Here is a 14,983-nt window from a genome sequence, read left to right on the forward strand (position 1 = left end):
TATGTTTCTAAACATATTATACCTTATTACAGTTTTTCTAATCAAAAATAGAACTGTAATTTAGCATGGGAAATATCTGAAGAATTACTGATACTCTCCACCTTTTCCCCAATGAACAACTATTTTTTCCCTTTACTTATATTTATTTCATTTTTGGTGACAAATGAAGGACATGAGGCAGAGGAAAATGAAACACTGCGTAGATGTAGGAAACAATGAAGATGAAAGAACAAAGTCAGATATGTTCAGGCAGAGGGAAATAAACAGGAAGTGTGATGTGATGAAACTACTTATCTGAACAGAAATAATCACAAGGCTAAAGGAAATTTAATTTGTTGCTCTATGATGGTTAGTTACCTATCCTTATTAAACCAATGTTCTTTACTAATAGTACAACTGACGTGTAGAAATTTAGAATATGAGCAGCTATACACATTTACTTGGAAGTATGTTCTACTAAACAGAGATATGCTTTCCTATGTTGTGTGATTAGAATTTTGTACAGTCTTAGCCTTAGCACATGTTGAAGCAACAGGATTATTAAAGCTGTAGCATGCTTATGATGAAAGAGCAGGATAGGGGCTATGTAGCCAAAGGATTAGTAATACTAATATTGTTTATTAGCCACATTAATGCTTTTGAAGAAATCAGATTTAAGTCTGCAATGCATTAAATTATCTCCCAGTTAATTTCAATCCATTTCTCAGACCAGTTTCATTGTAAAGAAATCAAAGAGCCTTTATAGCATTCAACTTAAATGCTTTTATTGACAGGGTCTTGAACAGTAAGCAAACAATGCTTAAGTGTCATTCAAATTCACTTTTCCACATTTCAACCTCAAGGTAGAAAAAAATAAATATAAATATTCATAAATAAATTAAAAACACAATAAAACGTTTTCATGGAAAACTTATGTCAAACCATTCAGACCACTTCAACGATGTATGATCAGTTAAAGTTACAATGGACATTAATGAACAAAGAAGTATAGTACGCGGACAACATAGCTATTCATTAATCTAGAAAATGAAATTTGTCTTTTTCGCAGTTAAGTTAGACAATTGCTAAGTGATCAAAACACAATATTGCCTGGAACACAGTAGTTATTGTTAATCAGCTGCACTAGATATCCAGCACCATATCAAAATTCCAATCATTAAACCAACAGATTAATTAGCTAACGCTAGTGAATAGTAAGGAGGGAAGGGAGTCACCAACCCAGCCATGTTGAACATGCTATGAAACTGCTAGTTCTCATGGGTGGGGACAAGACAGATTCCATGCGATTTGCTACATCTCTGGAAGAAGAAGAATCGGGCCTTGTGAGAGGCTGCGAAGCAGTCCTTCAGCAAAGTCGTTTCACTCCAGATGGGCTGCCCGTACCTCACGCCAGCATGGAGGCGCTTTGTCTTCCCCAGGCCTTGGGACTCCGAGAGGGGCTCCTTTGCGGCCTAAGGCCCCATGCAGGAACGGCAGCAGCAGCGGCGGCGGCAGCAGCAGCAGCAAGACGGGGTAGGAACGATGATTTCACCCAGCCCCGCGATTATTGCTCGGGGACTCGGTCCCTTCACAAAGCCAGCAAAGTAGGCGAGCTGAGCGAGTCGGAAGAGGGCTCGTTGCTGCTACTACCTTTCCTATGAGCCGCTGCGCAGCTGGGGAAAGACTCGGTCTCGGGATAAGTGAAGACGAAGGAGGAGGTGTAGGTGCTGGGGCAGGGCGTGCAGGTCACCACCGGAGTGCAAAGGGGCTCCAGATCCGCGGTGGCCGCTGGCCCCAGGGGCTCCCAGTCCGCGGCGTAAAAGGAAGAGGAGCCGGAGAGATCCATATCGGGCACAGAGCGCGGCGTCCCGCGGGCGGAGCGAGCGAAGAAGTCGTCGAAGGGCTCGGCCTTCAACTCCAAGCCACTGCTCTCCTTCGTAGGCTCCGCCCGGGTCGGCTCTTGCAGCAGCGGGAGGGCGAAAGCCGCCTCTTCGGACTCGGGAGAGCTGACCACGGGCGCCTCGGCTAACAGATCCAGGGAAGAGACCGCCAGCTCTTCCGAGAACTGCAACTCCTCGGGGATCTTGCAGGCAGGGCGGTGAGCGGCCAGCACGAATTCCAGCTTTTCCTTCTCTTTGAGCAGGTTGGCGATTTCTGTCTGGAGCGCGGACTTCTCCTCCTCCAGTTGGTCGGTTTCCTGCGGACACACAGAAGGGGAGGGACAAGTCAGTCAGCTCTTCGGGCGGAAAAGGAGCCGGGGGCAGGAAAGCGGCGGCGGCGGCAGCGGCATAGGAAGCCCAGCCGGCGAGGTCTAGCCGGAGATACTCACCGCTTGCAGGGTATCGGTCAGCTCCCTTCTCCGGTTGCGGCATTTTGCGGCTGCCATCTTGTTCCTTTCTCTCCGAATCCTCCTTTTCTCCTCCTCTTCTGGCGTCAGCTATGGAGAGAGACAGCATGCCAGTCAGTATTAGTACCGGAGCCCGGAAAGTGCTTGTTTTTCTTTTATCTCCGCTTCAAGGCTCAGCTATGAAATGCAAGTCTTACATGCGCTCAGTAGAGCCAACAAGCAAAAGTATTCTTAAGGGGCGGACCATCTCCTAACAGATTTATTTCGCATCTCCAAGCAAGCGCCCTTCCTTTCCTAGGGAACAGTCAACGTCGGATCAAATAGCCCTCCTTTCTTTCTCGCCAAGTGTAAAGCTAACCCATAAGCCAGAACTCTCCCTCTCAATTGCTTGTCAGGCAAAAGGTAAAGTACACACCTGTTCAACTTTGCCCCTTCTGCCAATGCTTTGCCCTCTGTTTCCTGTCGTCTTGACTATCCCAACCCTTGGGTAGACCCCAGTTTGAGGAGCAGGGAGCCCATAGGGATGAGTGCGATTCTGCGAAGGGGCCACCGAAGAGCTCAGAGTGGGTTGGACCATCCATTGCAAGTCAGGACTTGTGGAGATGGCAGTCACCGTAGGGACAAAGTTAGTGCTGGAGGCAGCCAAGTCCGTGCAGAAATCCTAAAAAAAACATAAAGAAACTTAATTATTAAAAAAAACCGGGAGAGGCTAGGGCAGGGAGAAAGATACGACGCACACAATGATTGCATTCTTGCCCAAGAGAATGGTGGGTTATTTTGAGCTCGGCCTGCAGTCCCTTGAGCCGCATTAATTCGGACGCTGTTAACACCATCACCGAGCTACACATGAACAGGGGCTTGTTAAAAATATCTCTGACGTCCGAGCTGACGCAAACGTCGCTCCGGAGTCTCCTGAATGAAGTCGCGTTTTATCAATGAAATTGTTTTACGCATCCACAGCTAAGCACGTCTGCCGGATTCACGTCCCACCCAATTCCCTTAATCCAGAGTACTTAAGAGGAGCCGAAACCAAAACCTTCCCCCCCACCCCACCCCCTCCACTGCCATAAGAGACCGATAGTCCCTATGAGAAGAGACAAGGAATAACACTAATTGACTGCATGCAAAATATCAGGAACCGAAAGGCATGCATCGCGTGCCGGTCAAGCCAACTCGAGTCCCCCGTCCATGAGCATTAAATGTTACTGCCGATTACTCTTGGCCACTGGACCCGACAGCAATAGAGGAACAGTCAAGTCCTTCCTACCCCACACCACCCCTGCCCCAAGCCACTGTCCCTGTTTCCTCACCTGCGCGTTAACAGGCGAACCCATGCTGGAGAAAGAGTCTGCGGGAGAAGGGTAGTAGGTGAGACTGTCCCCCGCCGGAGAAGCACTACTGCAGCGGGAGGAAGAGGCGTCGTAGTCAGCGGTGAAGCCTGGAAACATCATGTCGGAGAACCTGGGATTATACAAACCCTTCAGGGTGGTATATCTATCCCAGATTAAAATCCGAATGGAGTGGCTCTTGAGGCGAACAGGTTACTTGTAAACTCCAGTTACTTCCCGTGCCTCAGCTCCTTCGAACACTGCTTAAGTCTGTCCTGGAGTAAAGCGGTACCTCCGCCTTTTATTGTGAATGAACCTACGTCACAAGGGAGGAGCGTAGTAGGGATCACGAATCTATTCTAGGTGATCCAAAATTGTACGATACCATCAGAATTTCTCTTAACGTAATCCAGAAGCCCTCCCTAATGGGTTGCGATGCTTGTATAAGAAGATTCGCGAGAGCTCTCGACTTTTAAAAGTCTAGGAAGCCGACTACAAAGTCTTCGGCTCAACCTAGCTTGGAAACCCAACTGACGTACATATCCTTATATGGCATATAACATCCTGTGCAGGGGTGTGACTGACGGGAATCGCTCGAGGACTGAGGCCAAATGGGATGGTGCGTGTTTGTGGTAACGGCAGGGGGAGTAAAAGTAATAGCCGCAGCAAACGGATTATGCATACAGAATTGTGTCCATTTAGTGCTGACCAGACACTGACATGACACGACGCTTTAAAGAGACAGAACTTTAATTGTCTATTTAGCTCATGACCTCCACGAGAAGAAACACTGAAGCCTTTGCTAAGATAAAGCTGAGGCAGAATTCTTCCTCTCGAAAGATTTCTAAATCGCTGAACTTTATGTACAGTATCTATTTTCTCAAAATTTGCATGGTTTTTGAAATATATCTCTCTCCGGAAGATTCTCCCTCTCCTTGGTAGAGAAGAGGAATGTAGTATACCACTAAGATTAAGATTAGGATAAGAATTAAGTAAAAATGTTGGATAATTTTTCACTCAAGAATTTTTTAAAAAATCATATAAGACTTTTTATATTTAGGAATTCCATATTCAGTCAATACTGAAAAATGGCTTTATGTCTGGGGCTAAACTGGCAAGGGTTCAATAAAATATATAATTGAGGGATCTTGGGTTGGTCACACTTTCTCAGTCCAACTTAACTCACAGATTATTGTCATGGAGAATCTTGTATTGTGCTGACCACATACAAGTACAAATATTAATACTAATGAGACAGCAATATTTTCAAATCCATAGTTATTTAGGTACATTTTAAAATATGTTTACAATCAACACTTTATAGGATCAACAACTAAAAATCATTATACTATTAAACCAAAATTCAGTAAGAATATGTACCTCAGACAACTTACATTAGTTCATTTGTTACAGGGATTAAATTATTTGTAAATTGGTTACAGCTATTTTATTTTTAATATCAACATTATAGTAAATTATTTTTTAAAAGATACTGCAATCTTATATATGCTTAAAGTCGAACAATTCTTGCCTACTTCTTAATAAGGAATATGATTCAAAACTATTTTGTATATGAAATATTCTTAAGGATAAAGTTTCACTTGATATTATAGAAAATAGTTTGCCTATTTACATGCCAACAGGTTTTTAAATCACTCTTTTGCATTGTTTGCTTTTAAAAACATGTTTTCATCCACATGCTATATAGAAACTATAATAGAAGAGCAGCATGTAGCTCAGTGATGAGATCAATGTAAGATGTCTAGTTATCAAGAGAAGATACACAGCCTTTACAGCCAATTGTAGATATTTGTTGACAGTCATGTCATGTTCACCTCTTTCATAATAATAAGAGGATTAGTTCTGATGAAAGTCTGTTCCATTTCATATCACAGAGGTTGTTTGGGTTCATGCAAAGGAACCTCACTGCCTCCACTCTATGCAGTTACAAAACTTCATTCTTTTCAGCAGTGTCAGCATTTTACTGTGTAGTAATAATGCACTAAAATGCAGGAAAAGAAACATGTGAATAGTTATTCAGAAAAGTATTAAAGTAATGTATAACTCACTGTTTTTGAAACAGTTTCAAAATTGTCTGTGAATTCACCTTTACACTGCATATAAAATACAGTTTGCCTCAGGTAGTACTTCACAGTGATTCACTTAGATGGAGACATGTCTAGCCAACTTGTTGCCTTCTGTAAACCCCAACATACCCAGAGGGGTATCAGTTGGGGAAATGAGTCTTTCAGAAACAACTGGCTTGCTGCCCCCATTTCAGAGCTAAAAGTATATAGCACATATATATTGTTTCATCATGTTTCATTTTATTGTAGAGTAAAAATAATACAAGATCAAGACCAAAATATTTGCGTGAGCTCCAAAAATTTTGCCTGTTTTCTCAATTAGCCACAAAAAAAAGAATAAGAATGAGATAATGCTGTAGATTTTACTTTGCAGGTAGTGGAATTCACTCACTAGGAATTCCTGATTGCAAGCAGATTTGAAAATATCAACAAATTAATCAGCAAATGGTTTAGAAGTTGTGTTTCTGTTGGGGTAGTCAGGTTTCAAGTTACACACCATATTTTTTCATACAGGGTTAGAAAGTAATTCTGATACATGATCTGTTTCTATAGCGAGAGCTAATTTTTATCACTTTATTGTCCTGCTATACATTAATAGGGTTTAAACATTTATATAATATTGATCGTTCAGGTTATTACCATGGGAACCTTGTTTATTGTGATTACGAATAATTTCCATTCCTGAATCGAATTGTTTCTGGGTGAAGTTCTGGATTAGAAGCAATACCAAACACGGATGGTATGTATGGAAAATACAGACTAATGTTCCTTAAAGTTGACGGGAAAGGGCGGAGGGGCGGGGAACGGACAACTATCCCGCACGTTTAAGATCAGTATAATCACGAGACATTAAATCATAACAGCTGCTTTCTAGAAGAGCTGACTTGATCAACTTCCTTCAATTCTTCAAAATGCCAGCCAACTTTGGCGATTTATTGTTAACAGAAGATCCCAGAAATTATGCGTCGTCTGGGAAGAGAACCCCGGCTGAGATGTGTTCAATTCTGCCCCCAGCGGACGCGAGGATATTTGGGAAGTAGCCATGGAGCTGCGGTAACAAGCCGCGGAGATTTCTCCTTTCCCGAAGCTGCAGTTTGTTATGATCCTACTGTTTGTTGCAGGGGAAGCCCAGAACCACCCACCATCGTGCAGAGCTGACAGACAGCCGGGACAGGAGCCAGCTCGCTCTCGCCCGTCGTGGGAGCCAATAAGGAGGAGAGCTCTGGTGCTGTCGCGTGTTTACAGCAACAGAGAGCCCCTCTCCCGAGCAGTTTCTAGGCAGGGGAGGAGCTTCGTTCCGCCGCAGCCGGCTGCGATTCCTGCTGCCTGAGCTCATAGGCCAAATGCAGAAGCTGATGTTAGCGTGTGGCCGCCGCTGAACGAAGCGTTTGGGCCATCGAAGCGAAGGGAATTGGGCCAGCTGCTATTTCCAGGTTTCCTCGTCACAGCCTGTGACAGAAGCCTCGGGAGTGGAGCGATTCTCCTCTTGGGCGGGGCTTGAAGGCCTGGGCCCGCGATCCAGTTTCTCACTTCCCAGATTACTTAAATTAGCTCAGACCCCGTGGGGGCTGTGGTTAACTTAAAAACTCAGAACCAAAGAAATGGAATGACTCCTGCTTTATGCAGTTAGTTATTTAACGTTGGCTTATTCGCAGACTAAACACATATTATCAGCTGGCACCCGAGCCTTCTTTTCACGCGAAGAAAACGCGCTTATTAGATTCTTCTGACAGCTCCAGGCGGCTAATAAACCGTTTAGTTTTATAAATCCCTCTTAGATAACATACTGGCTACCAGCTTCAGGCAGCAAATTTCAAGGGTCATAAAAGGACAACAACATATAATTTACCGTAACGTTATTATTAAGGAAAAACAATGTGTGGATGTTCTTCCCTTTGGCTGTCTTTGATTAGTGCAGTGACCTGGTATGCCTTTGTTTATATTCTATAAACTCCCATTAAATTTTATTTCCCTTGAGAGACCTGCCTTTATAATTCTTGATAGGGATACATTGTAGAGAAACACAACTTACCTGAAATTGATATTTAGAATTCTCTCATGAATTTTTTTAAAAAATATCCCACATTAAGAAGTGATCAATACCCAATAGAATATTATGCATTTACGACTAAATACTTATGCTGAAAGCAAGCTTTATAGTAGGCTAATCCTGTTCAATAATAGACATGACTGAATTATTTGATACTTAGAGCTGATGCTTGGATACGATGGAATTGTTTTGCTTTGATCAATAAAATCAGTATTTGATTAAAATATTGTAATCTCATCCTCTAGTGTGCAAAGAATTGAAAATGTACACAATAATCCGTATGAAAGCTTATATTACAGATAGCAATTTATTTCAAATTAAAATGCCTATTAAAAGTTGGCTGGTGATTTGAAACATTACACTGAATATTATTCTGTCTTGATACCCACTTTACTTAAAAGCAATGAATACAGATTGAGCAGCAACAGCCATTAACTTTTCAGTGTTTAGGAAGCTGCTTTCCTAGTTGGACTGAGAAAGAAAATATTTCTATTCAGAATAATATATCCAAATTTGTATTATATCTCATGGATGAATTACATTTTCAGACCTTTTTGAAATGTATTCCTAGCTAGGAGCTTTCTGGATACACAGCAACTTCATTCTAGATGCATATATTGTGGAGTTGTGTTTTCCTCATAATACTGGTGCATACATTTATATACATTTGTGTACAAGGAAAAAAAGGAAGTATCTCAGTAATGTCAATGAAAAAGTGTACTGTAACTGAGAGCTGCACCCATATTTACCTCTCGAAGCATTGCGAATACTCAAATCTATGGTCTTGTAGTATAGATTAGCAAGTGTTTCCTAGTAAGAAATAGTACAAGCTGTACTGTGTTTGCTGAATACAATACCCTGGTATTGAAAGCAAACAAAGGTGCTAGATAATAAATGTGACAAAGAGGATATAAGTCGTGGAGTTGGAGTAACATGCAGGCGTTGGATTTACTGTAGTTAATGGTATTTCTTGGTCTAGAATGAAGGTAACTACCGGTATGCACTGATGGTTGTAACATGGACATTGCTTTTTGTTTCCCATACTGGAGAGTGGACATACAAGATATGCAACCCTCACACTTCCCTAATCTCTAGCTGAATTCTAGCCCAGGCAAAATTGGGCAAGGGCATACATAGATCTATGATTCTTCTTTTACTGCTATTTGAACATAATTTATAACCCAGTAGTTGAGAAATTTTACCTTCTGCATTAATCTCAAACAGTAAAGTGGAACTATGATCTCTAGACATTTAGACGCTGCAATGTCTAAATGTCATAGATTAATATGATAAAACTTGTTTCAAAGTGTTTGCAGAAGATATAAAGACACAAAAAGTCACAAAGTTGTCAAAATTATACCTACATTGATCTGCGGCTTGGCCTGGAAGCTCTCCAGAATCAGATTGTCTTTACTGAACAATCTAGAACTATGACATGGTACAAAAAGTTAATTAAGATTGATAATAAATGTAGACAGGATGAGTAAAGGCTTTAAGAACATATGTTCCCATATACAAATGTCACTCATTAGTAATAAAAATATTTCAGTTGTTCACCAGTTTTTAGCCATTATTTAGGAGCACAGTGGCTTCCCTAGTTAGGAGGCTGGATTGGAAGTTAGGAAGCCGACATTAGAGACCTGAGTGCTGCTGTGGGGCTGGGTGAGTTCTTGTCCTTCACTCCAGCTGCTGCCCAGGACGTGAAAGGAGCCCCCAGCTGGGCATCCCCCAGGTAACAGTTATATCACCTTTCAACCCAGAAGCACCTCATTATCAATGACACCTCGCTGCTTCTGACACAAGTATAATGCCAGTCATTACTTATTGGTTTTATCATTTTAAAGTGCATCTAGCAGACTTCTGAAGTATTAGCTGCACTGTTCGCAATCAGAGAAGTCCATCATTATCATAGCTGGCAAATAAGGCGAAACCATATTTGGTAAAGCCAGTTTTGGAAAGCTGGATTGGGCAATTTCTAGACCTGGAGACAAGTACAAGTCTCAGCAGGCCTAGAAAATGAGAGATTTTTGCCTATCCTTTATATTAAAGAAGAGAATCCAATAAAGATAATTGCTTAAGAATCCCACAAATCCTAATCATTACTGTAACAGTTGTCATAGGATTAATTTAACAAGAATTTTAAATTAGTTACTAATTTATTTTGCCTTCCTAGACCTCTTTCCTTCTGCAGTGTAAATCTAAACAGTTTTCAAGCTCTACACAAACATTTCTAAAACAGTTTTCAAGCTCTACACAAATATTTCAAAACTGAGTTGAAACCTTTAGAACAATTCAGTTTTATCATCTTCCTACACTACCGTTTTGCTTTTTCAGTGTGTTCCTAATCTAGGAAATAAATAACATATAAAGAAATCTCCAAGACTTTTCTTGATTCATCAGATTAAATAAGATTTAGCATGTCTTCCTACCAAGTAGGAAATTAATAAAGACTAAATATTGCCTAAATATTATCGAGCAAAGAATGGGAATACATGGTTCTCCTATATCCATAATTGCATAGTGTAAGTCACATGTCATTTATCCACAATAGAAAAGCAGGATGTGGGCAGTCAAATTACAGTTAATACACTTCCTTATTATGATAGGCAAGGAAAACTGAAGTATGTGTGTTTACAGGTGACAGCTGTTCTATGCCAAACCTGTAGCTGTGGCCAGCAAAATCTAGAATTATCATATAAAGTTCTGTTGAAACAACTTCTGTGTAAAGATGCATATATATCACTGCCATAGTAAGTAGATTCCAACATACACTTCTAAAATTTATCAGGACATTTAAGATAAAGTATTATGAGAGAATGACTTATACTGATTGCTCATTGCTTTACATTAGAAGTTGCTTACATATTATGGTATTGGTAATCCTTGATTTACGAATATTCGTTTAATGGCAGTTCAAAATTACAACAACATTGGAAAAAGTGATCTGTCCTCAAAGTTGCGACCATCACAAAAAGTCTACATGTTTCTCATTTCTGTATCCTAAATGTGTTTATGCCATTTCCATTATCTTTTCACAGACTATATGCGTCACTGGTAGTATACATGAAATACAAAAATCAAGAACCAGTGAAATTGGATTACTCAAATAAATTAAAGCTGCAAATGTAATCCCCACAGAACTGAAACAGAAAAAAATGGATTGTGTTCATGCTATACGTATACTGTTAATCATATTACATCACCAGTCAGAACTTGTATGAAAAATTCACTTCAGCCAAACAAGCAGTATTTCATTCAGTATAGGTAAGTATTGACTTTCTGAGAACTATGAAGAGATTGAAGATCAAATATAGAGAGTAATACTCCCAAACTACTACTATCCCAAAGGCATTCAACATACTTTATAGCACCAGCATTCTTTATTATGAGCTCACATGTTCCACTATTTGGAAATCCTTGTCTGATAACTGTGAAGAATCTATCCAACTCCCTTTGATGTACAGTATTTGCAACATTGTAAGCATGGCATTCCTTTTATTTACTAACATACTTTCTAGATACTTCATTATGGTTTGTAAAAGCATATAGACCAGGGGTGTCAAACTCAATTTCATTGAGGGCCGCATCAGCATTGCGGTTGCCCTCAAGGGGCCGGGTGGGTATGGCCAGGGTGGGCATGGCCTACTGGGTGGGCGTGGCTAGAGTGCGTATGGCCTACTGGGTGGGCATGGCCAGCTCTACATCATTTGCATCAAGGGTGCCTATGGGGGCCTGGGCAGGAGTGGGACAGATCTGGGGGTCTCTGGTAGAAGGAGAGTCTCTGGGCCAGGGCCAAGGCAGTGGGGGCCAGTCCTTCACTGTTTCCAGGATGGCTTCGCGGGCCACATGAAACCACTTCGCGGGCCGGATCCGGCTCCCGGGCCTTGTGTTTGACATGTCTGATATAGACCTTTCTGAAATAGCAAATTAATTTTTAAGTATAAGTGTTACTGACAGGAACAGTTAAACTATGAATGTATGTGCATAAGAAGTTGGACAGTCCAATCATTAAAATTTTATGTTTATGTTGTACAAATTCCTTTTTCATCAGTGGTATTAGATTTATTGTGTTGAGCCTTTCCATATTCTTCTTGATTCAGTGTCTGAACCTTTCATTTCCAGATATAGTTTCACTTCTCATGGTATTGCTGAAATCTCAGTGGAAAGCCAGCTGAGTGACCTGCAGAAATTGTACTAATTCTGCTTTATTCTCCATCCCTTGTGAACATTTTGGAAATACCAATAAAACAGGAAGGCCTTTACCTTTCATTATTAAAATACATAGCTTGTACACTTGCACTTGGACATAGTTTATACACAAGCTAGGTCCTGGGTAAGTTTTCATTAAGTACATAGTAAATTTGGGGAAAGCATACACCTGTTTTTAATCTGGTATACTACTAGCCCAATACAATAGCTATGTACTAAAGATTTGAACGGGAATATTTTAAGAATGAGCATAAAGACACAGAGATAATGACATACTTCTGTTCAAAATAAAAAGAAACAGATTGGAACACAAGATGCTGGCTCTCATTCTAAATAAGCTTACAAATAATGGACTACAAAATGCTTAAACATTGTAAACTGGAAGTAGACTGTCTCTGGAGATCTGCCACTTCAAAAAGAAAGATACTAAAAGCTTAGATTAGTAATGACTATTTTCCTCTGGGAGATTGATAAAGGTCCCTTACGGATCCCATAGATACTGTTTAATTAATGGAATGCAATAGATTCCCGAATTTATTTAGTATATCTATCAACATCATTATTATAAAATGTATATTCCTGACAAAATCCTGGTCTTGTTATGGCATGAAGAAATGGAATGATATCTTTTCCTCAGTGTCAAGCCCAATTTATTGGAAAACTCTGGGCTATGAAACACACAAGAAAGCAATAAGAAGGAGTACTTTCATAGTTAGCATGATCAGCTGAGCATCCAACTGGCAGGGTTTTTTTTAAAAAACAGACAAAAAAATCTCAAAGATAAAAAACCGTTTTCAAAGAAAAAACAGTGATTTTTTAAAAAAAACCAAAGTAAAATACAACAAAGAAAAAAAGTATAACATAATATATATTAGGTTTAAAACAGCCTAAGTAGGAATATGGTAGAACTTTTGAAGTTTATGCTTCAAAATTTTGCTAAATATTTTGAAGATAAGAATATCATGTGGATATCAAATCTGATCCTTTTGTTGATATCTTTGGTTATGTTCATATGACATAGTTACTCATGGACTATACTCAATTAACCCAGAATTCTGGGTTTGAACCCAGAATCATAAATGTATCTCATTGATTGGGACCCCACAATGTATTAGGATAAAATGTTTTTTAAACATGTCATGAAATCATAGGTTTCCAGTGAAGGTATCCAGGCAACTACAAGCGCTGTATTTGATAAATTTTAAAGTATTTGGCTGCCCATTAGTCAAGAAAAAGATAGGGCAATTATACATCTTTTGATATATATTTTTTACATTGCAATAGGGTTTTTGGAGTGCCTTTGAGTCATCATTGATTCCTGAGTGCGTGCCATTTTTCTTGGCAAGATTTTGGAAGTGGCTTGCCATTGCATTCTTTCTAAGGTTGAAAGAGAATGATTGGCCCAATATCACCCAGCAGACTTTGGGCTTAAGGCCTAAAATATATGGTCTCCTGCTTTATAGCCCAGTGCCTTAACCACTCCATTGGCTTTTTAGTTTTCAATCTGAGATTTTAATTGCCCAATTCTGTAGACTGGGTGTAGGAGGCCCAGTTATAGAGTGGTCCCACTGTTACTTGCATAGTTCGTTACAGGAAATGGCATTGGAAGGTGGGAATTTTATTTAATCTCCTGGGAATTGTTTTCTGGAATTATTTCCTATGCTATTTAACAGTTGTAATGAGAATCCCCCAGCTCAAGGAATTAGGATGTGTTCATGATTGGTGGACAGTGAAATATGCTTGCAAATATGCATATTATACGGTATGTGATATACAGTACATGGGTTATAGGTCAGCAAATAAGTATGTAAACCATGAGTGTCAGCTTTAGGAAGCTGCAGTTAACTGTAAGAGAAAACACAGTTGTAAAAAGTCATAAAAATTAAAAGTTTCTAAAAGTTCAGTCCCATTTCTCTGTTTACAGGTAGCAGTACAGTATTCTTATGACCTAAAGTCAGGGTGAGATTGCAGCAACATTATAATCTGAGGCAGTGTGGTGAAGAAAGCAATGGCAAGCTATTTCTTTACATAAGCCAAGAATAAATATAGAAAGAATGGACGTTCCTCCCCTTTTCAGGAGGAAACCCTTTGGCTACTGGGAAGGAGGATAAAGGTTTATCAGGAAGATCTAAGCAGTATAATGTGACTAAATCAAAGACTTTGGGAAGTCTGATAGCTGATGTCTGCACCAAAAGAAAAATCCAGAGTTTATTGAAAACACTTAGCACAAGAATATTCGTAGAACTCCCACAGTATGAATCAGGGAAACCAGACACTACTAATGGGCAACTGACACAGGCTAGGACTGGCATTCTCAGAATAAGTGAAGTAGTATGAACTTTTAAATTTTAGTCTCCCACCATGCCAAAGAATGGTGACTTTAATTTTTTTTTAAACAATGAAAATTAAAGTTGAGCACGACAAGTAAGGACAATTACAAAAAAACCTGACTTAGTCAAATTTAACAATGGGAAAGTTAAGGGTATGAAAGCGTGCCCCCCTTCCCTTGGTGCCCTAAGCATATGCTTATTTTTCTTCATGGTTAATCCAGGGCTGCTTTGGACATATTATGTGAGGACCTAGCTCTTTGGAGAAGTTTATAACACTGAAGTTAGAAACAGATTGAAAGCCACAAACCTTGTGGGCAGAAAGTCTGAACAACTGTAGGAAGAAGTTGAACGGATTGTAAAAGGAAGCCAGAAAACATAATGAGAGAAAAATAAATCAAGGACACATTGGCCATAGAAATTGCTAAGAAAAAGAAGACTGACAAAAGGCAGAAGAGATTTTAGAAAAACTGAAGCTGAAGCTTCTGACTGCTCATCAAGGGCAATCCCATGTAGACCACATCACAATGGTCCAATATGGAGATCAGAAGGGCATGAATGACTGTGAGTAGGGCCCCACCAATCTAGGAATGGGTGTAACTGACACACAACACAAAGCTACACAAAGGCCTCCCTAGCCACAGCTGTACTTTCTT

The 14,983-nt window shown here is 40.1% G+C and overlaps 1 protein-coding gene across 1 annotated transcript; it reads right to left on the minus strand.

Moving 5' to 3' along the window:
- Positions 1-752: 752 nt before the first annotated feature.
- Positions 753-4,063, minus strand: FOS (Fos proto-oncogene, AP-1 transcription factor subunit). The gene is made up of 4 exons (XM_081315331.1): positions 3,637-4,063; positions 2,742-2,987; positions 2,309-2,416; positions 753-2,176 (listed from the first exon to the last, which is right to left on the minus strand). Exons 1-4 carry the CDS (start codon positions 3,775-3,777, stop codon positions 1,568-1,570), a joined length of 1,104 nt encoding a protein of 367 aa, XP_081171457.1. The 5' UTR covers positions 3,778-4,063; the 3' UTR covers positions 753-1,567.
- Between the last annotated feature and the right edge of the window lie 10,920 nt (positions 4,064-14,983).

The sequence above is a fragment of the Vipera berus genome (assembly GCF_964194415.1).
Source record: "Vipera berus genome assembly, chromosome: 1".
Taxonomy (NCBI): Eukaryota; Metazoa; Chordata; class Lepidosauria; order Squamata; family Viperidae; genus Vipera; species Vipera berus.

What these genes read in the sequence shown, in the direction of transcription:
- FOS (XM_081315331.1), bottom strand. Translation starts at nt 3,777, where the DNA reads ATGATGTTTCCAGGCTTCACCGCTGACTACGACGCCTCTTCCTCCCGC. An exon ending in GAAGGGGCAAAGTTGAACAG is followed by an intron (nt 2,417 to 2,741) that starts GTGTGTACTTTA and finishes CTCTCTCCATAG; the next exon opens with CTGACGCCAGAAGAGGAGGA. An exon ending in TGACCGATACCCTGCAAGCG is followed by an intron (nt 2,177 to 2,308) that starts GTGAGTATCTCC and finishes GTGTGTCCGCAG; the next exon opens with GAAACCGACCAACTGGAGGA.